Source organism: Melozone crissalis, unplaced genomic scaffold (genome assembly GCF_028551555.1).
Source record: "Melozone crissalis strain CALT ecotype California unplaced genomic scaffold, PUWL_Pcris_2 ptg000039l_1, whole genome shotgun sequence".
NCBI classification, from domain to species: domain Eukaryota; kingdom Metazoa; phylum Chordata; class Aves; order Passeriformes; family Passerellidae; genus Melozone; species Melozone crissalis.
In genome coordinates, this window is record NW_026535817.1 from 7651185 (window position 1) to 7676355 (window position 25171).

Sequence of the window (25171 nt, forward strand, 5' to 3'; positions counted from 1 at the left end):
TGGCAGCAAATAATGAAGAGACTGATAAAACGCTACGTTCTGAAAGCACAAGTGGACAAAGAAAATGATGAAGTCAATGAAGGTAAGAAAGAGACTGCAATATTCAGGGGCAGCTTTTTTCATGTTGTATTAGGAGCCAGTATTACACTGATGCATGGGGGTTTTGAGTGAAAAGAGGGATTGTTTCTATTTCACATGCACCGAGGCTCAGGAAGTAATGGAAAGTATGCCCATGTCATCAAAAAATGGAAAAGTAGGACTAAAGAGGTAGAACTGAGAAATATTATGGCTCCTATTTTACAGATATAAAATGAGAGCACAGACAATGCACAGAGGAAATCTGTGAAGGAGCCATTAACTGTATTCACACTTCCAGAGTCCTAATCAAAGCTGCAGGATCTTCCTCTCTGTTTCATTCAACTGAACACACAATTGCACACAATTTACCACTTTACATGAACTATTTGTCCTCCCTTCGTAAAGCTGTGAGGAATAATCACCTCTGAAGCTGCCCATCATTAAACAAAGCTCTACAGTCAGCTGCATGGTGATAAAAAATGACAAATGTAGCATCTATTTTAGTGGGAGACCTTTTGAGAAACAGTGGATCTGAGCTCTCTGGCAGATGTGAGAGGTGCTTGCTCCAGTTGCACACCCTAACTCACCACTGAGATGAGATTATGGCAAAGGTTGTCCTCTTCCCTCCAATCTTCCCGGAATGAAACACAGGCCTGCAGTCCAACAAGGAAACCCCTGTGCTCTGGGCAGATCCCCAAACAAAAACTCTAGCTGGAATGTTATCAAGCAATAGAGTGATGCAGTGATGGACAGGCTAGGGTCAGAAGATGTTTTACTGGCACGGCAGCATCAGGCAGCTGTGTGCATGTGTGGTGTGAGGGGCCTGAAAGGGCTGCTCAGCTCTCAGCTAAGGCAGCAAAGCTTCTGTTTTGCTCCTTAGTTGCTCTCTGCTTACCTATAACTCTCTTCAGCAAGGAGCAAAAAAGATTAAATTAAATCCCCCTCAGTCCCTTCAAAAGGCAAGCATTGTGCACTGACTGTTATCCTGACACTTTCCCATCCTGTGTGGCTGTACAGAGCTGTGATTGTCAGTGACAAAAGCAGAAAGGCTCCTAAAAGTGAATCCTCTCAGTGTGCTGCTCTCCTGAATTCCCACTGCTTTCCTCCTGTTCCTGCTCTGTGATGTAGGAAATCATCTACCTAGTGACTGATGAAAAGACTGTTCTGTCACCAGCAGAGCCAGCCCTTTCCAGGTCCCTGATACCACTTTGGTGTTGAGAGAGATGTGTTTAAATTAGAAAGACAGCACAGAAGAATCGGGGTTTACTGACATCAGGGTTTTGGCTTTGGCACCAGGTTTTGTAGAGGGCAAGTAACCCTTGAGTTCTTGAGTATCACTCTGCAGCTGCCCAGCCAAGTGCTCTGTGTCTTGAGCATCTCATTGTACCCAAAGCACAGACCCAGCCTCTGAAGACAGAGTTCTTGGAGTCTGCTGTACCCTAAAGAGAAAACATTGGCATTTCTGTACTAGAACTACTTTAACAAAAGTCTAGAGATTGTCCCTGCTCTCCATCACTAGAGAATTTAGGTGCCTCTTCATACTCTTTTATTTTGTACATGACAAATCAGTTCCCGAGGCAGGTGCTGTGTAGGAATTCACATCCCTCACACTTGCTGGAAGAACAAATGTGAACATTTGTAAAGGCTTTTGCTCTTGAACTGAATATCCTACAAAGCAATACATGCTGCTGATTATTATAAGCCTTGCTTTGACAGCTGTCTTTGTTTAAATGTGTTTTTTGTATTTGTGTCAAAATATAACATCATGTTAAATTGGTTGACTTTTTCTAATTCCAAGGATGTTGGTAAGGAAGAGGAGAGAGACTCAGAAGCTGTGAGTTTTACTGCCAGCTCTGCCACACTTTTCCTTGTGATTTTGGCGCACCTCTTCAGAAAAAAAAACCCTCTTTTCCTTTTCTCTCTAAAAAGGGGATACTAATATTTACCAGCTGTTCAGCAGAGTTGGTGTGATTAATTCATTAACCTTTGTACAGCCCTTTGGGAATCTTTGGTGTTGTATATATACATGGAGCACAGTGCAAGACCCCAATGGACTGTTAAAATGCCTTTGGTGCTATTTAGGGCTGGAGACACATCTCACTGAGAATGAAGATGAGGTAAATCCTCCTGACCCATCCTGTACCTGCTCCCATGAACATTTTGGGATGATAATCTGAAATAGGCACTGATGTGGCTTGACAGCAGAGTATTCACTGAATGTCAAACTTTGCTACTGAGTGTTTCTTTCTGTTGTTAATGCAGGTGAATTAAAGGAAATCAAACAGGACATCTCCAGTCTTCGCTATGAACTGTTGGAGGATAAGTCCCAAGCAACAGAAGAGTTGGCAATTTTAATACATAAACTCAGTGAGAAACTAAATCCCAATATGCTGAGATGTGAATGATTCAACAAAGGAACAGTGGCTTCGATGACAGCACAACTATTTATTGGCAATAATATTTCAGTATCTTATACTTGAAAAAATGTATTGTAGATTTTTAGCACTAAATAACTTTCTGTACAGCTTCTCTGGAGTTTAGTCTTAGGAACTTTTAACTCACCACAAAAAGGTTGCTCTCTTCATTATAATTGTCTAAAAGCAAGAACTATCATAACATTTTTTTTGCATTTATGCATTAAAAAGGTATAATGGTATCGATTGCTGATATTTTAACAGGTTTATGATTACATATGGAGAATTCTTTGCACTAAATTTGCAAGACAAAAAATTAACAGACACAGCGTAATACTCTGTTCCTTGCAGTATCCAGGTACAAAATAGGATTTTTCATACTACAATAAACCAACTAGAGATGAGTGGAGGATTACTTGAAATCTTTGTTCTTTATTAGTGGTGCTAGTAACGCGTGTAAACCCAGAACTCATAGAATTGCTGAGAACCAGGTAAGTGGCAATGTGATGGCAGCAGCGTTATTTAACACGTCTGTGTATTCACGTACTCGCGCCGACTATTTCTTAATGCAGTGTATTTACCCTGCGGAGAGTAAGGATTTATTTTTTTAACTCGGACCCCGTGCAGGGCAGATACTTTTGGCTCCGTTGTTAAACAAACCATTCCTCCCGCACGTTCGGCACCGAGCCCGGGATCCCCCTCGGGGCCGTTCCCGCGGGAGCCGCTCCGGGGCGCTCCCGGCTCTGCCCGCCCCTCACCCCGCCCCGGCGCCTTCCAGCCAATCCCCGCGCCCGTCTGGCCGAGTCCCCGCCCCCCGTCCGCCCGCCCAGCCAATGAGAGGCGGGCCCCGCGCGGAGGTTGCCGCGGTGACGGGCGGCGGGCGCGCCGTGCCCGCGGGAGGGACGCGCGTCCCGCGGAGCGATGGAGCCGAGCCTGGCACGCGTGGATTACCTGCAGGTGGGCACGGCGGCGCCGGCAGCGCCCCGGCAAGGGAACCGGGCGGCACGGCCCGCCCGGGGCCGAGGGGCCGCCGTGCGGCGGGGCCTGCGCGCTGCCCGAGGCGCGTCCCGGCGCTCCGGGCCCCGCTGTGCAGCGTCTCTTGCATCCACAGGTGGGAGTGACGGCGCAGAAGACGATGAGGCTGCTGCCCGCCTCCGGCAAGAAGGCCACGCAGAAGGTACCGAGCGCCTGGTGCTTTGCTGCCTCTCCTGTCCTCTGCCTCATCCTAGCCTTAATCAACTCCAGATTTCCTTAGATACAGGACATTGTAGGGAAAGAGTGTGCAACCCCGTTTGGGGGGTTTGGAAAATCTTATTTTGGAGAAAAAGAGAAAAAAAATCTGACTTTGTGATTGGAAAACTTCAGAACCAGGAAGGAATTTTTGTAGTTCACAGCATAGCTGAGACCACAAGGGAGTTCTTCCACATTTCTCTGTTTTGGTTATACTAACATTTAAGCCTAGAGGAAATGGCCTGAAGCTGAGATGCAATAACATTACTGTTATACCTGGTATAGTACCTGAAGTAGTAACATTGCTGTTATACCTGGTATAGTACCTGTAGTAACATTACTGTTATACCTGATACGTTACCTGAAGTAGTAACATTACTGTTAGGATGGTCAAGCATTGGAACAGGCTGCCCAGGGAGCTGGTGCAGTCACCATCCCTGGAGGTGTTTAAGAGGTGTCTGGATCTGGCACTGGGTGGAGTGCCAGTTTAGGAGTTAGAGTAATAATGACAACTTGATAGTTGAACTTCATGATCTTAAAGGTCTTTTCCAACCTTGATGAGTCTATAAAACATTCATTTTTAAGTATTTCTTTATTTAATTAAGGCAGCCTTGTTAGGGAAACTCAATAAAAAGAGCTGCATTTTTTTCCCCTCGGTAATAAAGTCTTAGTGTGAAAACACAGCTTTCCCCAGATACGTCTTCACCTCATGGTTGCTGATGTTTACAAGTAGAAGCAGGAAAAGGATTGTAAATGCCTGTACTTGAGCTGCTGTTCAACATCATATTTCTAGCATTTTATACAGATCTTTAAAGTATACTTTAAAGTATGTAGTTAAATAGTCTAGAAAATATAATTAATTTTATAACAGAGGGGCTATTTACAATAGCATATAGTGACCAGGCAAGGGGGAATGGCTTCAAACTGACAAGAGAGTAGGTTTAGATTAAATATTAGGAAAAAATTATGCCCTGTGAGGGTGATGAGGTACTGGCACAGGTTGCCCAGAGAAGCTGTGGCTGCCCCATCCCTGGAAGAGTTCAAGGTCAGGTTGGATGGAACTTGAGGAACCTGGGGTAGTGCAAAGTGTCCCTATCACTGGCAGGGGGCTGGAGCTGAGTGATCTTTAAGGTCCCTTCCAAGCCAAACCATTCTGTGATTCTATGAATACAGGTAAAGCATTATTTAAAACCACAGCTGTGTGTGTAAATAACAATGTGTTGTACTTTTGAAGGTGGTTGTTGGAGATCAGGATGGGGTCATTACGTGCTTTGGCATAAAAAAGGGCGAAGCTGTGGTAAGTGGAAATGTTCCCTTTAAAATCTTGTTTTTGGAATGTTCTTCCCAGTGAACTTTGGAAGTCCATTATTTATGCATGTGGCAAATAAGATGCCGGTGGAAGGTGTCTAGGTAGAGCTGTGGACTGACGCCTAACTTGGTGATGGAACGCTGATCTCGTGCCTGGTCAAGCACAGGATTCTCCACAGTTCTAGTCAAAAAGTAATGTGAAAGAAAAGTAATATCCACACATTTTGCACTTCAGCCAAGTTGGGCTTAAGCCTGGGCACATACAGAGTTATTATAATGGGACAAAAACCTGCAGAGATTCATTAAATCACCTAAGGGATTTGGACAAACTGATTGCTTTTCATGCCCAGCTCAATAAAAAATTACTTTATTTCACAGGTTTTCTTCTCCAAGTTGATGGTTAGCTCATAAGTATTCTATAGCAATATAAATGAATCAATGTAGACTTTAGGAATAAGAATGTAACATGTGAGAGAGAGTGTGTGTATGTGTTGTTCTTTAAAATAAAAAACAAACCACAAATAAAACAGTTGACAGCAGTGCTGAATTTTTCCTGTGGATGAATTAATAACAATGAAGTAATGAAGTCATAATTTACTATGTTTTAAAGCTTTTTTGTATTTATTTACTCATAAAATGCTTGGTTACTCTGATTCTGAAATAAATACACAGATTATTTTTATCTGTGTACAACCCATTGCATCTTAGTTTTGCCGGAAATTGGAAAGTCAATTTGTTATCCTTTATGCTAAAAGATTAGCAGAAATACAATATTGTGATTGATCAAAATTGCTTTTTTGTTGACAGCCAGTGTTCAAGACACTGCCAGGACAGAAGATCTCCAGACTGGAGCTGGGAGGAGCTCTTAATACACCACAAGAGAAAATTTTTGTGGCTATAGGATCTGAAGTCAGAGGTTTCACAAAAAGAGGGAAGCAGTTTCTTTCCTTTGAAACTAACCTTACTGAAAGCATCAAAGCTATGTACGTATGATACTTTGCATTTTTGAGAGCTGTAGCAGATTGTTAGTTTGTGGTTTTATGCAATAATTTTAAGCATATTGTGTAGGTGACACTAAGTGCCAGTCCAGCTTCAGCTTGTGCTGCGACCTGTAGGAGGAATTGGGAATATCTTGGAAATGTGGGGGGAATTGGGAGTGGTCTGGAGGCTCACACACTGTGTGAGCAGAGCTGGAGTTATTGCCACAGAGTGTCCTGTCCACAGAGCTCCTGGAGCAAAATCTCTTTTGGATTTTGTTGTAAGATGCTGCCATGGACAAATCAGCATAAAAAATATAATAATGAAATTTCTATGAAGATATTCTTAGGGATTTACCTGAAGATAGGAGTGGAAATGTGAGAGCTGTAGAAACCACATGGTTTTAGTATTTATAAGGAACTCTTAAAAGCTGGAACAGCTTGCCGGGCCCCATAATACCTTGGAGCTGTGAGCATAGTAGGGCATAAAAGCATAAAGGACTCTTGCTGCAGCAAGATGCTACAGGAAGTGTTTTCTTCTCCTCAGGCACATTTCAGGAGCAGATCTCTTCCTCTGTGCAAGCTACATCTATAACCATTACTGTGACTGCAAGGACCAGCACTACTTCCTCTCAGGAGATAAAATCAATGATGTTCTCTGCCTTCCTGTAGACAAAGTGAACTGCATCACACCGGTGCTTGCATGTCAGGACAGAGTGCTCAGGGTGTTACAGGTTCAAATGTCTCCTTCTTTATGTTTTATGTATGGATGCTATGGAATTGGACTGATTATTAAGGGAACAGGTTTTAAACATCATAAGGATTGGTGTATTGTGCCTTACTTGGGAGTGTTGCTGCTAGTGCATTCCCTTTCTGCTGTTTTTTTAAAGGAAAATGATTATCATAAACTTGTATAAAATGAGGATTAATGAAACCACTGTAAACAGGCTTTGGAATTCATAGGTGGAAGTTGATGACAAATGGGTCCCTTGTAAATAAAAGTGCTCACATACTCATTTAATTTCCCATTTTTTTCATTTAATCCCAAAATCCCAACATTTTTCATTTAATTTTGAAGTTTTTATCACTTTGGGAGTTCTTGCTCTCATCAATCACTGTTGCAACAAGTCTTGAGTGATACTAAGCTATTTAACAAATTAAATTGCTAGATGAGTTCCTGGATAATTTTAAATGATAATATTTCAAGAGTCCTATGTTTTATTTCTACAGACTTCACCCTGTTTTAGGCTTAGAAATGGTTTTCTCATAGAAGTTTGAATAAGTAAATGTTACCTTTTAGTATGATCTGTAATAATTTTGTCATTGTGGGACATTGGTTTGGTATGTGGCTGGTGTTTTGGAGTTCCTTTTTTTTCTTGTTTTGGGGAATTTTTTTAACAAATTAATTGAAGATTGTTTTCTTTGTCTTCAGGGATCCAGTTTGCTGTATGAAGTAGAACTTCCTGGACCACCTGCTGTTCTTGCTCTGAGCAATGGAAATGGGGGTAACAAGACTTTGAATATACACATAATTAATAATACTGTTTTACTGTATTTTTAAGATTATGTAGCTTGTCTTAGTTATTTTATCTTGATTTTCAAGCTGATGCTAAAAATGCAGCAGAAAAGTGACTATGCAAGGTAATTCTTTTACATATAAATAGACATAGAGATATGACTGTTTTAGACAGTTCTAAATTATATTCACATTTAATTGAAGGCCTCTTACAACACTAGTGAGGTCTGTGGGGTCTCATTGTGTAAAAACAAATTGGACTTTTGGGGGCCATGTTCAGATTTTGGGTTTGTGTTTCCCTTACACATGGATTTCCATAACTGGAATACATGGATGGATGAGAATATTGAGTAGAGCTGACATAAACTGAGCCTGAAAGGTTCAAACTTAAAATAGTTTTGATCATCCTTCCTGCTAATCTGCTCTAACCTCATAGAAATCTCTTTAGGGTGTTAATCTGGTGCTTAATTTAGTTTCAGTTAGATTGTGTGACAAACATCCAGAGCTGGTTTGGAACAGGAGTTCTTAATTGCTGAGATTTTGGCACAACATTCACTGCTGGGTGTGTGTTTGGAAAGGATTCCTCTGGTTTTCTTCTGTCAAGTCCATTGAATGGCCTTTATACTTCAGCCTAACTTTGATGAAATACACAGTAATAAATACTGACTGGTTTTTAGGCAGAACTCAAGTGCAGGGTGCAGCCAAAGGCAGAATAGTGATAGCCACAAGGAAATGACCAGGATGGGTGCAGTTTTCATGGATTTGTTTTCAGCTTTGAAGCCTGACAGTTCCATTGCATGTCACTAATTCAGTGTTTTCTTTTCCCATGGGCTGCAGAGTGTAACTACACAGCATTTTGAAGTTGATGTGCTTGATTTTATCAATCCTAAATTCAGTTTCTGTGTTCAGGTGATTCTGGGGAAGAAATCGTGTATGGGACTTCTGATGGGAAATTGGGTGTCACCCAGATTACTGGTACCAAGGCAATACCAAGGTGGGAAATTGGAAATGAAAAGAAGAGAGGAGGTATGTCTTGTGTCTCAATTTCTCACTCTTTAGCTTTCCAGCATACCTGAGGCTTTGTTAAGAGTAGGGTAATCAGGAAATCTTATTCATAGATAACTCTGGAGGAATAGTGTGATTGTCATTGTGGTTATATCAGTATGTGATACTAACATTACTAAGGTATCTTTAAGTCTTCTGGATTTTCTGACAAATAATTTGAATCAGTTTGTCTTGCTTTGGATTTTGCGTTCATATCATTTCCAGTATTGTAGCAAACTTTTGTTTTTACACTATTTCTAAAGTGGTGTTTGTAAAACAGTGTTGATTCAAATTCAATTGAGATGTTTGTAATTTTTCTAAGTGCGTGTATATTTGGCAAACACACCTGCCAAACTTATCAGATGTTCAGTGGTTTTAAGGTCTCTAAGAGTCATAGTAAAGGGTTTTGTCTGAAGGTAGAATGTGTCTCCACAACAACTGATCAAAACTTTCCCAGTTTTAGCCTTGGTGTGCTGCTTCTGGAGCATCTGTTAGCCCCTACTGCTTTGTAAAGGACAAGATCAGGAATGGAATGTATAAATACATTTTCATTTAATTATAAGAGTTATCACCACATTATTTTCTTAAAATGCTTCTTAGTATGTCCTTAGTCTTTCTGTGAAATATGGAGCAAAAAAAGTTTACATTGAGTCTGAAGCACAGGGGAGGGACTTCAGCTTTGAGGACTTATCCAGAAATCTCACTCAAAGCTGGCCAGGACTCTGTTTCTGTGTAACTGAGTGTGGCCTGTGAATTATTGTATCAGAAACTGATAAAGATGAAGCAAATGGCTTTGTTTTCTTCTTCATTAGGTATTCTGTGCATTGATAGTTTTGACATTCTGGGAGATGGAGTTAAGGAATTACTTGTTGGACGAGATGATGGAATGATAGAGATTTATAACTTTGAGAGTGCTGATGATCCTGTCCTTCGACATGATCATGTGAGTCCTCATTCTTCATACTCTGCTGAAAAAAAACCAACTCATTAATTAAAAATAAAAATCAGTATTTCAAAATTTACAGGATTGTTACTGCTAAAGTATGTGGTTTGGTTTTAATTTAAGAGGTTTGTAACATTGACAATATGACCTTGAAATCAGTATGGTAACATGTAAGAATCAGCAAGTGAAGAAGTTGTGATTTGAGCAAAAATCAAAACAATGTAGAGAGCAAAAATCAAAATAATGTAGAAAGTGTTAAAGTTTTGACTTAGTTGACTGCTGGGTGAAACCTAATCCAGAGTTGCTCTCTGAGTGAAAAACCCGAGGGTGTTGTGCAGAGTCTGTGATTTACAGGTTAATAAATGGAAGCTGCCAGGGCTTCACTGAGCGTAATTACTTTGGTATCAATTGTTTAAAATAGTAATTGGATCCAGAGGGATCATTTCACTTCAGTCAGATTGCTAATTTCTGCTGGAACAACACTGTCTATCAGTGTTTTGCATTCAACTTTTCAATATGTTTGCTGTGTGGAATAGAATCATCTAAAAACTTCTAAAGTGAGTGCAGTGATATTTCCCTCTGCTTGAATGTGTTTATTTGAAGGCTTTGTCAGAGAGCATTTCATCAATCCAGGGTGGCTGCGTGGGAAAAGATGGCTATGATGAAATTTTAGCAGCAACATACTCAGGTAAGCTTCCTGTCATTGACACAATAAATGCCATGTGTGGTGAGATGATAAAATAAAGCAGGTTATGTTGTTAGTGCAACTCACATCTCTTAAAATTTTGTGTTGAGAAGATTTCTTCTGATTTAATATTTACACTTGAAAAAAGTTTACTGCATTTAAACTGTGAGGATTTTAGATCTTAAGATATTCTTCACGTGTAACACAGTGGCTGACTATATTTTGGTGTCAACTGCTGCCTTAATGTGATGAATTAATGAGTATGTCTATACAAATTATTTATGATTTTTTTAATATGTATGAAAAGTGTTGGTATACAAGCGTGTTTTTATTTTATTTTTCTGTGTTTTATGTAATTTCATTTGTTTTCAGCTTCAGAGTGCTTTAAATGGGGTTGATTTTGATTTTAGTAGCAAGTAAAGCTCCCCTGTGTGAGGCATCCCAGCAGCTCCTCTGTAAGCCTTGAGCTATTGGCCTGTCTGTGACAGAGACCACGATAAACATGCTGCATTTGTCAGCTGCTGGGAGCTAAAATATTGCTAATTCTCTGCCTTTAATTACCTTCAGTGCTAAAAGTTAACCTATTGAAGCTTCTTGTGATGAAAATCATGCCATTTGGCAAGATGCAATCCTCAGTCAGTTACTGAGAAACAATGCTGTTCCAAGTACTTCTTGTAAACATTTTTGAGTGATCAAAAGTCCCTTGCATCTGACCTCACATGAATTGTGTTGGTATGATTGGCAGTTCTTGGTACTGTTGCACCCTAGGTCCTTTGTGGCTTCTTTTAGTGGAAATGTTGTCAAGATCCTGGATGATAGGAGGAAGGGAAAAAGTGAAAGCCTGTGTTTCCCTGTGGGCTTTCAAAGGTGAATTCTGGTCCGATGTGCGCTAGACTGATTTTGGCAGAGAACTGGAGCTGTAAGCACTCATTCTTCTCTGCATATCATACCTGAGGCATCAGAATATAATCAATTAGTATTTGCTTTTAGAAATAAATGTAACTTAGTAAGCAAAAGTGTAACTTTTTTCAAGCATCAATATCCAACCTCTAAGCCCACTGAGCAATATCTAGTTTGCTATAAACACATTGAACAGTTTTTGTTTTGTTTTCAGTACTGCCAGTAATTCAATTTGTGAGAAAAAATCCAACTGCTCAGTTAAAAACTGCTAAAAAGGAATTTATTGCTCAAAGTACTTAATGAAGACAAATAATGTTTTCCAATTTAAGCCTGAAACCCATAAAAAGTGCTGCTCTGTGTCTAGGATTAATCCTACAAAAAAGGATTAAATTGGGCTCAATTCTCTCTAGCCAGTGTGTGGAACAAACATCACTCCACACATAAAATAGCTGAGTGTAGAATTTTCTTTTTAGCTTATAAGGAATATAAACTTCATATATTGGTTTAGGCTGGCTGACAGGACTGACTACAGAACCTGTCCATAGAGAAGGTGGATCAGGTGAAGAACTTAAATTAAGTCAAGAAATGCAGAACAAGATTTCATCCTTAAGGTAATTGTGCTAGAAAGAAATTTAAATGGAAGAATGGAAATGTTAAAAGCTGAAATGTCATCTCTCCTTCTTATCTCACTGGATTTTCTTTATCACTAATATATCTAGAAGTAGAATCTAACCTTTTCAAAGTAGAAATGAATAGCAGCCTCATTTCACAGCCTTTTTCTATCTTGCCTTCACATGATGATGTCTTAATGCTTTCTGCCTCAGTATCAGTAAGATAAGATTCCTTTCTTCCTTGCTGCTCTATAGCTTCTAAATGATGGCAGGAAATAAGCCACTACCATATTATTCAAAATGAATTGTACTCTTTGAGGAAAAAGTTTGTCCTTTCCTGTGTCTCAAAACCCTCTTTTGGCAAGGAACATGAAAAATCCACGTGTCCATGTGATAGAGTTTATATTTTATCTTTGCTAAGTACATCTAAGGGGAGCCATCAGTCACTTCTGGCTGAAAAATGGAGGACAGGAGATAAACATGATTGCCTTGCAAGTTTAAACTATTTAATTTCTAGTCTAGCTCTATAGTTGCCTTTTTTTGAAGACATTATGAGTGGTTTTCCTTTTCTAGGAATGAGTTGGAACAATTGCAGATAAAAGTGCTCCAGGAACGGGAGAAATACCAGCAGTGCTCTCACTCCAGCACGGCAGTTTCCTCAGTACCTGCCTTCAGTGTCAATGACAAGTTCACACTGAACAGGGATGATGCCAGCTACAGCCTCATCTTGGAGGTGCAGACAGCCATAGATAATGTCCTGGTGCAGGTCAGTGGGGCTTGTTCTTGGTGGATTTCTTGATGCATAAATAAAACACTCAGAGACTTTCTAGTTCAGAAAGCCAAGTTGCAGCATCTTAAGGACATGCTTGTTAGAGAGAAAATACAACAAATTCATATTGAGCAGAGCAGCTTTACATTGCCAAAATAGACCAAAGTGGCTGCTGTAACAGAAGATTTCTTTGTAACTTTGTGTTTGCTTTTGCATGTCCTTATTTAAACACCAATTAAATGGGGTGCACATCTTCACTCGCCAGTTAAGTGCCCTCTGTAGTGGAAAATTAATTTTAGAATGTTATGGGCCACCTGTTCACTTCCAGTGTGGAACAGTGTCTGATTTGTGTGCAGCTGGGGAGAAATAGTCCTGCCCATTACAGCCACCTTAAGTAATTATTCCTCCTACTGTATCAGCTGAAATTAATGCCATCTTTGATAGTCAGAAAGAGTAGCAGTACTGAATTACCTATTTTGGGAAATGCTTGAGGAGAAAAATGTGACAAGGAGGAATTTATGAGGCGATTTTTCTATAACAAATGGGAAAGTAGTATTGTAGGAATTTATTTTTCACTTCTTAATAAAAATCCTGTTTTTATTAAGGATGTTACAGAGCAATGCTAAGCTACAGCTAATTTGTCACAGTGTAATATCAGATGTTTCCATAGCTAAATGAGAAATAAAGAAATTGTTTAATCAACCTTTCATGTCTGAAAGACAGTTGCAGATTTTACACTGAGGCTGTGGTAAAGCAGGCCCCCCAGGAGTTGAGGACTCTGTAAAGGGAATAAGAGCAAGATCATCATGCTACTCCAGGATTAAGGAGTAAGCTGCATGTCTGTTAGGCTTTTGCCTCTGAGATGAAGCAATCTCCTTGCCTCTCTCTCCTTACAAAGCTTGATGATAGTCAGAGGATAAATGCACTTGGAGCTACTCAGGAATGTAAGCTCTTGCTTTTTTCCTTCCTCCTGTGTTCTGCAGAGTGATGTCCCACTGGACTTGCTGGATGTGGATAAAAATTCTGCTGTTGTTAGTTTTAGCAGCTGTGATTCTGAGGTGAGTGAAACTGAAGAGGGGATGTCTGGAGAGATGGCATGATGGAAACCCTTAATATTGTAGCAAAAATAGAACTTGGATGTATATCTCTGATTGAAAATACATTCCGTTAAACTGCTCATCTGGTAATTGTGGAGAGCACAGCTTCTTTAGAGATACTGCAGAATGGGGAGCTAAAGGCAGGTGGTGATGTAAGGCAAACCTAAATATGCAACAATATCTCCTCTCTTCCTTTTTTTTGTTCCTGAGGAGGATTGTGAGAGACATATTCAATATTGCTCTCTTCTCTGGATTTCATAGACTCATGTATGTTTGCTTCCAAGTAATTTAGGTGAAAAGTGTTACATTTCTTAGTTAATTTCTAAAAATTATCTTTAGAATGTGACAGTTCTGCTGTGTGCGGAGTCAAATGTTTGCATGCCTTTTTTTATATATTATAACTACAGACTTAAATAGTTACAGAATTACTATTGACACTGAGGGCTGGGGAGAAAATCCTGAAACCACCTTAGGATTTATTAAAATCTTCTGTAAAATCTTCTCCCTTTTAACAGTCTTTTTAGTTTTAAGAACTGAATTTGCACATCATTGTTCTGCCCTGGAGCTCCCAGAAATCAGCTTTTTATTTTAGGTTATGTGCCATTTGTGATGATTAACTTAGTGCTTTTTGGGGTGTATTTTCTTACTGATCCTGCTTTAGCTTTTGAAAGTTGAACTAATTTTGCAGGTGAGTGGAGTGGGCTGACATGCATTTCTCAGATGAAAAGTAGGTATCTGTGTAATCTTTGTAGAGATATTAAAGAGTGTAAGAGGCTTTGGTTGACTTTTCCTTACAGAGAGATTTTATTTTTTTAACTCCATCATAATTAAAACTAATTGGAACATTCAGGGGAACCAAGGATTGCTTTTTTGTATTTAACTCTTGTAAACAGTTTTGCCTGCATAGCAAAAACTTGACTGTAACATAGCTACAGTTAAAAAAGACCAGTAGAAATTTTGTGAATCCACAGACTTATTTTGTATTATTTTCCTGTTTAATTCTTTTTCTTTTTCCTTTTTTCAGCCAAATAGCAACTTTCTTCTTGCAACTTACAGATGCCAAGCAAATACTACAAGACTTGAACTTAAGGTAAAATGCTCAAAAATATGTTCCATAAAATTCATGGTTAGTCCTGCTTTGGAATGAAGTGCTCTCCATGTGGATCAGTCCAATTTCTACTGCTGTTTTTTTTCCTAAGACCTTCTAACCTGGGACTTGTGTTCCTTTCTATTTGTCTTTAGGATTTCTAAGGGCTTCTAAAAATATGTCAGAGGAGAGCCTGGGATCTTTTTGAGTGTCCCTAAGATGAAAGCAATGGGGACACCACAGATTGGGAAAACGCAGGATTCTGAAGGCAATGTGTGGAACTGAAAGCTGAGGGAGGTGTGGGAAAGAAAGCTCTGGCACTGTTTATTCTCTGAAGTGTTTGAAGGAAATAACATTGGGAACTAACAAGGGAATACAGGCTCAATTTGTATTTTGAAGAGGAAGCAAATCCTATCATCCCATGCTTATTATACTTAAAGGCATGTGGGTGTTTTGGAATTTATTTTTAAGGATCCACCAAATTCATACATTTTATGGCAGCTACCACAGAAAATAATGAAGGAAATCCTGATTAGGAAAATCCTCAGCATGCCCACGGGCATGAGGTTTTCTCTTTTTTACTGCAGTCTTCTAATCTGATACGTGTTTACATAAAACTTTCAATTTTTGAGGCTTTTTATTTTAACTGATCAGAAAATGAGTTAGAGGATGTTATTAATATTCATCTAATACAGCAGCACTTCACTGGACTATGCTCCATTTAGTTTTAAAACTCATCTGCTTTGTTTATAGTGGCACTATCAAGTAAATATAGTACTATAAATATTCCTGAAATACTAGAGGCTTGCTTTAACATACTTTGAATGTTCACTAAATTTCCAAACAGTGGTAAAATTATCTTTTTCCTTTCCTTCTTCTCTGTGGGGTTTTTCTTTGCTCTCTGCAGGTTCGCTCGATTGAAGGACAGTACGGGACACTTCAAGCATATGTAACTCCAAGAATCCAACCAAAAACCTGTCAAGTTCTTCAATATCAAATTAAGCCACTTTCACTTCACCAGAGAACTCATTCTATTGACCAGGACAGGTATGTGCAAAGGAAAATCAATACCTTTTTTCACTTGGAAAAAATTACACAAGGCAGCTGAAATGTTTGCTCGGTAAACTAAGTATGGAATTTGTAAGCCCTAACCTACATTTTTGAGCCTGTAGTTCCATTTCATGGATTTTCTAATAGAAATAATGGATTAAATGGATTCCTTGCCACTCTTGTTTTGGGGCAATTTTTCCTTTTACTGCCCTGGGTTGTAGTTCAGCGCCATGTGTTAGTCGGGCTGAGGGTGTGGTAGAAAGGAAGCTTTCCTCTGTAGGTAACTGTGTTTTCAGTTTCAGCCTCATTCTCTGCTCCACCCTTTTCCTCTAATTTTTTTCTCACAGCTAACTTGGCCCCAAAATTGAGCCAAGACTTTTTTACCTTTATCTCTCTGTTTATTGGAGTTTTGTATTTTACACAATTTCTGATGGATTTTTGCCCACTTCACTAACATCTCGTATTGCCTCCAAGGATCTGCTTGCTCAAACCAAAACTGAAGAACTGAAGGGAGGATACCAAGGGCTTCAGTGTGCAAATGAGCTCCACCATGCCTTGTTCTTGATAAAAATGCTACATCTGAGGTTTACAGCATGGGAAGCTCTTGAGGCTCTGTCTTAGTCATATTTGCTCTTGTCAGTTGTTTACCTTTGTCCTAAATTTCAGGTTTAACAACTTGCAGTGGGACATCAAAAACTTCCAACTTGTTGTTTTTCCTAGATCTGACATGCCTAGTGGGCGGTAGAACTTGAATATGCATGTAGCTTTGCATTTTGAAGTACAGAAAAATAGCTGCAATCTACAATATGTATCTGTACTTAGGGAGAGACCTGTTTTATTACAGGGTGCTGATTAAAAGGAAACCACCACATGGAACTGAGCTTTTTTTCACACGAACAGAGTCCGTCCTTCTTAGATATTAACTGTCCTTTTTCTCTTTTAATTTCACAATGCCACAGGCCCATGAATACACTGATGCTCAAAGGCCAGTTCAGTTTTGCTGAAATTCACTCCTGGGTTGTGTTTTGCTTGCCTGAGGTGCCTGAAAAGACTCCTGCTGGAGAGTGCATCACCTTTTATTTTCAGAACACTTTCCTGGGAACACAGCTTGAAAGTACCTACAGGTAAAATACAATTACTAAACCGAATGCATGCATGTGTGTTCAAGTTTATGTATTTTAAACTGTTCTTCTTTTATAGAAAAGGTGAGGGATATTTTAAATCTGACAACATCTCTACAATATCCATCCTCAAAGATGTGCTTTCCAAAGAGGCTACTAAAAGGAAGATTAATCTCAACATATCATATGGTAAAAATTCTTCTCTATTTTGTTGTACTTCAGTTCATTTGTTATTCCCGTAAATGGAATATGTAGTACTCATTTGCTTGTTGGGGTTCTTTTTTACTCCCTGCTAGATGTAAATGAAGAATCTGTGAGGCACACGTTAAAGCTTATCCACCCTAAATTAGAGTATCAGCAGCTGCTGGCCAAGAAAGTGCACTTAATAGATGCTTTGAGAGTAAGTATCTGAATTCTTGGAGTTTGATCTATATGGGGGGGTTATGCTGTCAGGTACTCAGGTGTGTGTCATGTGGGGTCTGTTCCCTTAAATTAAATTAAAGCATGTGTTTGAAGTGTCTAGGAGAGAAATTTCTTCAATGAAAATTCTCTTTTTTGCTGTATAACTAGTGAATAACGTGTAGGATTACTGAAGATGCTTAAATTGGATGGTAGGAGGGCAGCCAGCTTTATTGTCTGATGTTCTCTCCTAGCCTGCTGTTAGTTTCCAGCTCCTTCTCCCTTCCCACTAACATTTATAGTTTTTTAGGTCATTCAGGCCAGATGCAATTTCTTTGCTTTGGAACTTCATCCCAGTGTCTCATAATTTCTAAATCATCTGCTTTTGAATCTTTTGGTTAATACCTTCCTCAGTAGCCTTTGGGAGGTACCAGTCGGGCAGCTCATCTCAGTTCTTAGACTTTTTTCCCAAGAGCCAGGATTTTTCTGTCTAAAGCTCACCATCATGGAGGTGGTATTTATTATTTAATGGAAGGGGAGGTGAAAATGTTCAGCCAGTTCTCTTTTGTCCTTTCAGGGGATTCAAATACTTATCAGAGCTCTTCAGATAGCAGAAAAGCTGGCTACCAGTGAGAACAGTGTGAATCTTTATTATCACTGAAAGGGTTTTACTTGGGCTTGGTTTGGGATTGAAACTGGTTTTTTTGGCAAACTAGGGATTTAAACAATAATAGAGAATTAATTCTTATTGCACATTGTCTTTGTGCAGTAATAATGGTGTTGTACATCTTGCTTGTTTTAGACAGCAAATCTTTGACAAATTTTTTAGTCACCCATTTTTTGGATGGTAACTTATTGACAGGCAGTAAAATAATCTAATGATTGATAAAAGCTGTTACCCCAGCAGACTCTCAGTGCACAACACCATTACCTCTTGTCTAGAACAGAAGTGCCTTTCTCTGGAGGATAAAAAGATCTGTACTATCAACCATCCCAAATTGGTCTGCTGATAGACTGAGGCTTTTTAGAAGAGACATTCAAAACTTTCTGCTGTCACAAATTGAGTGATTCTTTCAGAGTTTACTTTTCCCTTCAGACTTCATGGAATGCTACACTTTTTTAGGAATTCATTTATTCCAAAAATGAAGGTATGGTCAAGGCTTGAGTCTGCGTGGTGTGATCCTGTTCTGGCTCAGAGCTGGAAGCTGAAATAAGCAGGATTTTGAGAATCCAGTCTATGAAGTGACATCTGGCATTTCATTAGGAGACTAGAAAATGAGGCACTGAAATAACACTTGCTAGTTTAGAAGGGGATTGTCTTCCCTTTGAAGTATTTCCTTCTGACATATCTAAGCTTCATTTCTTCTGACTTACCTGCTCTTACAATACTTAACCTGCTGTTAGCTCTTACCATTTCCAACTGTCTTTGAGGAATTACAAGTTCATGAAGGCAGCGTGGACTTCCTGCTCCCAAAATACCGCAGCATTTTGGAAGAGGCAGATCAGCTGCTGGAGGAGTACAAGAGACAACCTGCACATCTGGAGAGACTTTATGGTTTGTTGACAATTCAGCTTTATTTAAATGGAGCTTAACATCCAGAGACATGGCTGAAATAGACAGCTGTTTATATTTAGATGATTCTTGTCTTTATGGACATGGTTAAAGATTGTGTTCAAATTCAGGATGGCACTTAGGAATGTATCAAAGTTAAGTGGCTTGGATTTGTTTACAGTCGAACATGAACTTTAAAAACTCTTCTAACAACTGGAATACTTGGTATATAATCATGAATTAAAAGTAGAGATACCTCCTACTGAAAATAAATAGTAATTCCTGGAATTTTACCTTTACAGGTATGATCACAGATCTCTTCATAGATAAATTTAAATTTAAAGGCACCAATGTGAAAACCAAAGTTCCTCTCCTTCTGGAAATTCTGGATGGCTGTGATCAAGATGGATTGATGGCTTTTTTTGATGCTGCCTGACAAGGAAAAAGCAGAGTAATTTTTCTGGTTTTAACCAAGGCATTTCAGTATCAAGTCAAAAACACTTTTGCTCTTTTGTTGTACTGTCAGTTCTTAGGTTTTATTCATATTTATTACCATATTGGATACAGTAGGATATTTCCTGTAAACTGTTGTGTATGTTAACTGTGTGCAGAGGTTTTATGTACAGTGTTAAGAGCTCAAGAAAGACCAGATGTAAATACCGAATATCCTTTTGGCAAAAATGTTTTCACTACTGTTTAGGATGACATGGAGTGGCCTGTCCCCCAGCTGCAAAAATGGATGAAGAAACTGTTTCCAGAAACTTGGATGGATTTGGAAAAAATCCGTGTCTTTAAGCTGTACCAAACTTAGTTTTTCCTGTTGTGTTGAGAATCTGGTGTGAGAATCTCACCAGACCCTGATGTAGCTGGTGCGTACAGAGGGGGGAGAACTCTGAATTTTAGGCTGATAACACCTCCATTTAAAGCCACATTTGTTTAGGAATGGATGGCATTAAACTTCCTCAGTGCTTCTCCAGCCTCCCTGTGCTTCATTTCAAAGCTCCACCTACTTTCTCACTTGGTTTTATTTAAAATTACAAGAGGTGAAGCAGCCAGTGGAGACAGACATGTTTGCCAGTAAAAAAGATCAGCTCCATTGAAGTGACATAGAATCACCAAGGGTGGAAGAGACCTTTGAGATTATCATGTCCAACCATTAACTTGTCATTATCACTGTAACCCCTAAACCACATCCCCCAACCCCATATCCAGACACCTCTTAAACACCTCCAGCGATGGTGACTCCCCCTAACAGTGGTAATTTTTTTCCTAATTGTCTCATCTGAGGATGGGGAGGCCCTGGCACATGTTGCCTGGGGCAGCTATGGATACCCCATCCCTGGAAGTGTTCAAGGCCAGGTTCGATGGGGCTCTGACCAGCCTGGTCTAATGAAAGGTGTCCCTGCCCAGAGCAGGATGGTTGGAACACGACTACCTTTGTGGTCTGCGATTCTTTGACACTCGAAAGATTATTAAGGCCTCCTCCTGAGGCCATTTCCTCTTATCCCCTCGCTGCGGGCACCTCCCTATCGCCTCGTTTCAGAGAGCTGGAGAGAGTGATGAGTTCTCCCCCTGAGCCTCCCTTTCTCCTGGCCAAACCCCCCCATCTCCCGGGCCACGTTCAGGAGCCCGGCTGGGCGAGCTCCAGCTCGCTTCCCGCACGCGTTTCCCGGCGGCAACGCCCGAGGCTCTTCTCTCCTTGCCCTGGGCGGGCGCGGGGCCTGCTGTCCCCGGCAGCCGCGGTCCCTCCCCGTGCGCTGCCCGCCCCCCGCGTCCGCCCGTGTCTGTCTGTCCGTCCCTCTGTCCGCCCCATCCGGCGCGGCCGTGACGCCGCGCTCGCCCATTGGGCGGTTCAAGAGTCGCGGGCTACTTGAACGGCGCGGGCGGCTCCAGGCGCGCCCGTCCCCGGCCCCGCCGCTCCGGCCCCGCCGTCCCCTCTGCCGCGCTGCCCCCGGCTCCTGCTGCGGCCATGCTGGCGGAGCAGGAGAACCAGGAGAACGTGCCCCCGCCGGCGGCCGGCAAAGCCGCGGCGCCGCTGCCCGCCGCCGGCACCCGCGTGGCGCTGGGGCTGCTGCGGGGGGCGCAGCAGCGCGCCGGGATCCCGCTGCAGGTGAGGGGGGGCGGCGGGAGCGGGGCGGTGTGGAAGGGGCGGCGGCGGGAGCTGTCAGGGCCCGGCGCTGACGGCCGCTCTCCCCACAGGCTGCGCGGGGCGGCTGCGAGGGCCATGGAGCGGCGGCGGGGCTGCAGCAGCACCAACACCAGCCCTTCTCCATCCATGTGGACGAGCCCGACGGGGAGCGGCAGCCGCGGCGGCAGCGGGGCGTCCCGGCGGGGCAGAAGGAGGAGGCGGCGCTGGGGCTGCGTGCGGCCGTGTGTGCCCTGGGCGAGCGGCGGCCCCTGGCTCCCCTGGGCAACGCCATGGAGCTGAGCTTCGGTACGTGAGAGCCCGGCCCTGGGCGCCGTGCAGGCCGCGTCCCACCTGCTCCCCTCAGGGCCCTGCCTGCCCCCGGGCAGCGAGGAGGAGCTCACCCAGGAAAGGGTTCCCAGAGCCAGCTGCAGGGCTGTGGCTTGGGACGAGGGCTGGTTTGGTTCCTTTGAGCCTGCTTGCCTGAGTGCAACAGCTCTGCCATGCAGCTGAGCCAATGCGTTCTTATCCCCTCCTGTTTTAGGCCGTTTTATAATTTACAACCTTAACTATCAGTACTTAATGAGAGAAGCCAGATTACAGACAAGATCAACCCATAAAGCCTCACCCTTTGCTACCATTACAGAGTTAGAAGGGGTCTTGACCCAGGCAGATCCCAAGACGTTAAAGGTTTTTCTGCCAGTTAGTGGTGCAAGTGTTTTGAGCTCTTGCCAGTATGTGAAAAATGGGAACTGCCAGATCTGTCTTCTGTAGCACATGTCTGAATATCTGGGGGCTGGTTTTTCTGTGATCCACTTCGGCAGGCTACTGAAAGCTCCGGCACCCCTGCCCTGTTTTAAGCCACGATCTAAGCTTGCAGGATCCACGTCTATGTTACAAGGTATCACAGGGTGCACTGAGCACTACATAATTGCAAGAGAGTTTTCCATCTCTTTATTCTTTGCGGGAAGAGGAGAAAGGGGAAGGGGAAAATTTTCCTGTTGCCCTAACATTTCACTTCCATAGACCCTCCCCAACTCTCAGTCCAGCTGAGTGAGCCTGCACAAGGTTCCCTGTGCTGTGAGGAAATGATGTGATGGTGCCCATTTTAACATGGCTGTTATCTTCTGCTTAGATTCTCCAAGCATTATGGATATTTCAATAACCTCAGAAACAGAAGAGAAAGCACCAAACGTTAATAACGTGCCCGATTATATCAGTGAAATCCATTCATACCTGAGGGAAATGGAGGTGAGCTGCTGTCCCTTTTTTTATTTGCATACAGCCCACGGGGAAAGAGTTTGGGGTGGAGAAATATATCAGAACATGAGTTACCAAGACAGTGACTAAATTAGAGCTTGCTAGAAAGGGAGAAATAAGAGCACGGGACTGGTTTCTTGTGATAAAGTTTATTGTGCCATGCACAAGCCGGAAAGCAAGATTACAGAAATGGAACTTACTGATCCTAAACTCACCAGTGTTTACTTCTGATTTGTTAAACTGTGATAAATGGAGTTTAAACAGTTCCTTCCCTACCAGCACGTGGTCCAGCCTCAACTCTATCTGTCATCTAAACCTACAGGTGAAGTGCAAGCCCAAAATAGGCTACATGAAGAAGCAACCTGATATCACAAACAACATGCGGGCTATTCTTGTGGACTGGCTGGTGGAAGTTGGAGAAGAATACAAATTACAGAACGAAACCCTGCACTTAGCTGTAAATTACATTGATAGGTTTCTTTCATCCATGTCTGTTTTGAGAGGAAAACTTCAGCTTGTGGGTACTGCAGCTATGCTGCTCGCATCGTAAGTGAAATTGCTTCATTTCATGTTCCACCTGCTGGTTTCATGCCAATGAAAATCTTGGGGCTGTTCTGTTGCCTAGAGCAGGACTGACTCGGGAGGGCTTCACAGTAGGAGAAAAATCAAGAGTTATCCACCTAAAAGCTTGGCAGTTATCTTTGAAGTTTGCCCCTAAAGTGAGAATCTGTTATTTCCAGCTGCAGCAGCCGGCATCTAAAACAGTATTTGAGGGAATATGCTTAAGGCATGTGAAAAGCAAGTTGTGCTTGCCCCAGTTGCTGATTCAGTGGGTTATTCTGGAGTTTCAGTGACTCCAAGTACTAAATTCCTTAGTCCTGAATTATCATGCTGTTGTAGCTCTCTAATTTCAAGTCCTGGTGATTCAAGAGCTACGGAACCAACTGCAGCAAACTGGTTTGGCACCAGTGCCCAGCTCCTTCCCAAGTCAGAATTTAAATGAGCATTTCATTGAATGTTGGTGGTTTTCTAGTGCTCAGTTATTTACTCATAAACGTTTCTTCTGGCAGAAAGTTTGAAGAGATCTACCCTCCTGAAGTAGCCGAGTTTGTCTACATCACAGATGACACCTACACCAAGAAGCAGGTCCTAAGGATGGAGCACTTAATTCTGAAGGTTTTGTCATTTGACTTGGCAGCTCCAACAATCAACCAGTTCCTCACCCAGTACTTTCTACACCAGCAGACAGATGCTAAAGTGGAGAGCCTGTCAATGGTAAGTAGGAATTACTAGCTCAGCTCATGTAATTAGAGAGTTTTATTGCAGATACTTATTGCACATATATTTGTGTATATGTATAACATATATAAGCCTTCTGAATTGTGCTCCTGCAGAAGTCATTGCTGGGAACTAACACTCCTATTGCCACTTTCTGTGTGGGATACTCCATTCTTATCAGAGGCTGGCACCTGGCCTGGCTCAAGCATGCACCTTATTCAGAGCAGGCAGAGATTAATGAACTTGAAATTGGGGCTGGTTGCACTGCCAGATCTTTCCCTCTCTCTTATCTACAGCTGCCACACCTACCCACACACTTTGGCAGGACCACTAGCACACTTTGGCAAAAAAGGACTTTGGGTTTGTTTTTTCCTCAACCAGCAGCAAGCTCTAAATCCAGAGACTAATTTCTAGAACAAAGCACAGATAACCTTTCAGCTGAAGTTATAGTAAATCCTAGCTCTGTGGTAGGTATCAGAGGCCCTAAACACAAGCCTTTGTCTCACTGTGCAAAGGTCAGACCTGACCACACTCTTCCCTCTGGTTCTTGCATGTTTGTAAATATAAAATGTGCTGGGAAAGCAAGTGCTGGGAATGCTGTTTGGCAGTAGCTAGCAGGAGGTGCTTAAAGAGAAAGTAAGTGGAAACTGATAAAAGATGTCCTTCCAGCTGCTGGCAGGATTGGAAGCTCAAGTTAGGGTTCCAGAGCAACTGTTAACTTTTGGAAGCAGATGATTCCCTTTTTCATTTCCCTTGCAGTACCTGGGAGAGCTGAGTCTAATTGATGCTGATCCTTACCTGAAATACTTGCCATCAGTCATTGCTGCTGCAGCATTTCATCTGGCAGATTACACACTCACTGGACAAAGCTGGGTACGTAGCACTCTGCTGTGAGCCCTCACAGGCCTCTATGTATGCTCAGTGTATTTGTACACAGTTCTGAGTGCTGGGCCTGGGCTCCAGGAATTGCAGCCCCTCTGTGCTCCTGGGCTGGTAATTAAGGATTGCTCCCTGTGGCGTTTGAAAAATGGGGTAGGGGGGTGAGGTAAATATAGTTCAACAGAAAGATAAAGACTCCACTACTGGTGATCACCATAAGTGAACAGCAACATTCAAATGTCCCTCACCCTTTCTTTTTATCCCCTCAGCCTGAATCCCTGTGCAAAGTAACGGGCTACACCCTTGAAGACATCAAGCCTTGCCTCATAGACCTACACAACACCTACCTCAAAGCAGCCCAGCACACACAACAGTCTATAAGGGAAAAGTACAAGAGTACAAAGTGAGTATCTGTGGAGGTGTTAATGGCTGATTTGTCCAAGCATGTAACTGCTTGGCAGGGTGTGGGTGTGGGATGTATCTTTTGAGTCTTCAGGCACACTCAATTAACCAAATTCACCTCTTCAGTGAGAGGATGACAAGACTCCTTGGGGTTTTTACATGGTGGTTTGTCAGGCAGTACTTGGTGTTCTGTTGCTGCCTGAACTGTCAGGTAGAAACTGGAGGAATTTTTCTTGACATTCCTACAGTTGGTGATACCTAATGCTCCTAAAAATCTGTTTGGGGCATGGCAGCCAACAAGCCCCAGAATTTTTCCTGCCTGCCTGGTTGAGCAAGATGACATCCTGCCTCTTTTGTTCCCTCTCTAGGTACCATGGAGTATCTCTCATTGACCCACCAGACACACTAAACTTATAGTAGTAATCAAGAGACTGATCTTTTTAAGA

The 25171-nt window shown here is 41.8% G+C and overlaps 3 protein-coding genes across 3 annotated transcripts in view; all 3 read left to right on the forward strand.

The window, feature by feature from the left end:
- The window catches only part of TRPC3 (transient receptor potential cation channel subfamily C member 3), a 33057-nt gene extending 29880 nt beyond the window's left edge, over window positions 1-3177 (forward strand). The window contains exons 11-12 of the mRNA XM_054283750.1: window positions 7-82; window positions 2341-3177. Coding sequence (XP_054139725.1) covers window positions 7-82; window positions 2341-2483 — 219 coding nt within the window. The 3' untranslated portion in view covers window positions 2484-3177. The remainder of the gene's footprint in view (window positions 1-6; window positions 83-2340) is intronic.
- A 177-nt stretch (window positions 3178-3354) lies between these two features.
- Window positions 3355-19751, forward strand: BBS7 (Bardet-Biedl syndrome 7). Its single transcript, XM_054283751.1, has 19 exons — window positions 3355-3449; window positions 3604-3669; window positions 4957-5019; window positions 5838-6013; window positions 6555-6741; window positions 7440-7512; window positions 8433-8549; window positions 9380-9510; window positions 10114-10198; window positions 11604-11706; window positions 12280-12472; window positions 13459-13533; window positions 14597-14662; window positions 15567-15706; window positions 16669-16833; window positions 16910-17019; window positions 17127-17230; window positions 18661-18784; window positions 19084-19751. The coding sequence occupies exons 1-19, from the start codon at window positions 3414-3416 to the stop codon at window positions 19215-19217; spliced, it is 2148 nt and encodes a 715-aa protein (XP_054139726.1). The 5' UTR covers window positions 3355-3413; the 3' UTR covers window positions 19218-19751.
- A 999-nt stretch (window positions 19752-20750) lies between these two features.
- On the forward strand, window positions 20751-25171 carry CCNA2 (cyclin A2). Its single transcript, XM_054283754.1, has 8 exons — window positions 20751-20891; window positions 20981-21215; window positions 22042-22157; window positions 22489-22712; window positions 23237-23441; window positions 24204-24317; window positions 24593-24726; window positions 25094-25171. The coding sequence occupies exons 1-8, from the start codon at window positions 20751-20753 to the stop codon at window positions 25140-25142; spliced, it is 1218 nt and encodes a 405-aa protein (XP_054139729.1). The 3' UTR covers window positions 25143-25171.

Coding starts and splice junctions, on each gene's coding strand:
- BBS7 (XM_054283751.1), top strand. CDS start 3,414: ATGGAGCCGAGCCTGGCACGCGTGGATTACCTGCAG. Junction 7,513..8,432: donor TCTGAGCAATGGAAATGGGG/GTAACAAGACTT, acceptor TTCTGTGTTCAG/GTGATTCTGGGGAAGAAATC. Junction 15,707..16,668: donor CATTCTATTGACCAGGACAG/GTATGTGCAAAG, acceptor ACAATGCCACAG/GCCCATGAATACACTGATGC.
- CCNA2 (XM_054283754.1), top strand. CDS start 20,751: ATGCTGGCGGAGCAGGAGAACCAGGAGAACGTGCCCCCGCCGGCGGCC. Junction 21,216..22,041: donor CGCCATGGAGCTGAGCTTCG/GTACGTGAGAGC, acceptor TCTTCTGCTTAG/ATTCTCCAAGCATTATGGAT. Junction 23,442..24,203: donor AAGTGGAGAGCCTGTCAATG/GTAAGTAGGAAT, acceptor TTTCCCTTGCAG/TACCTGGGAGAGCTGAGTCT.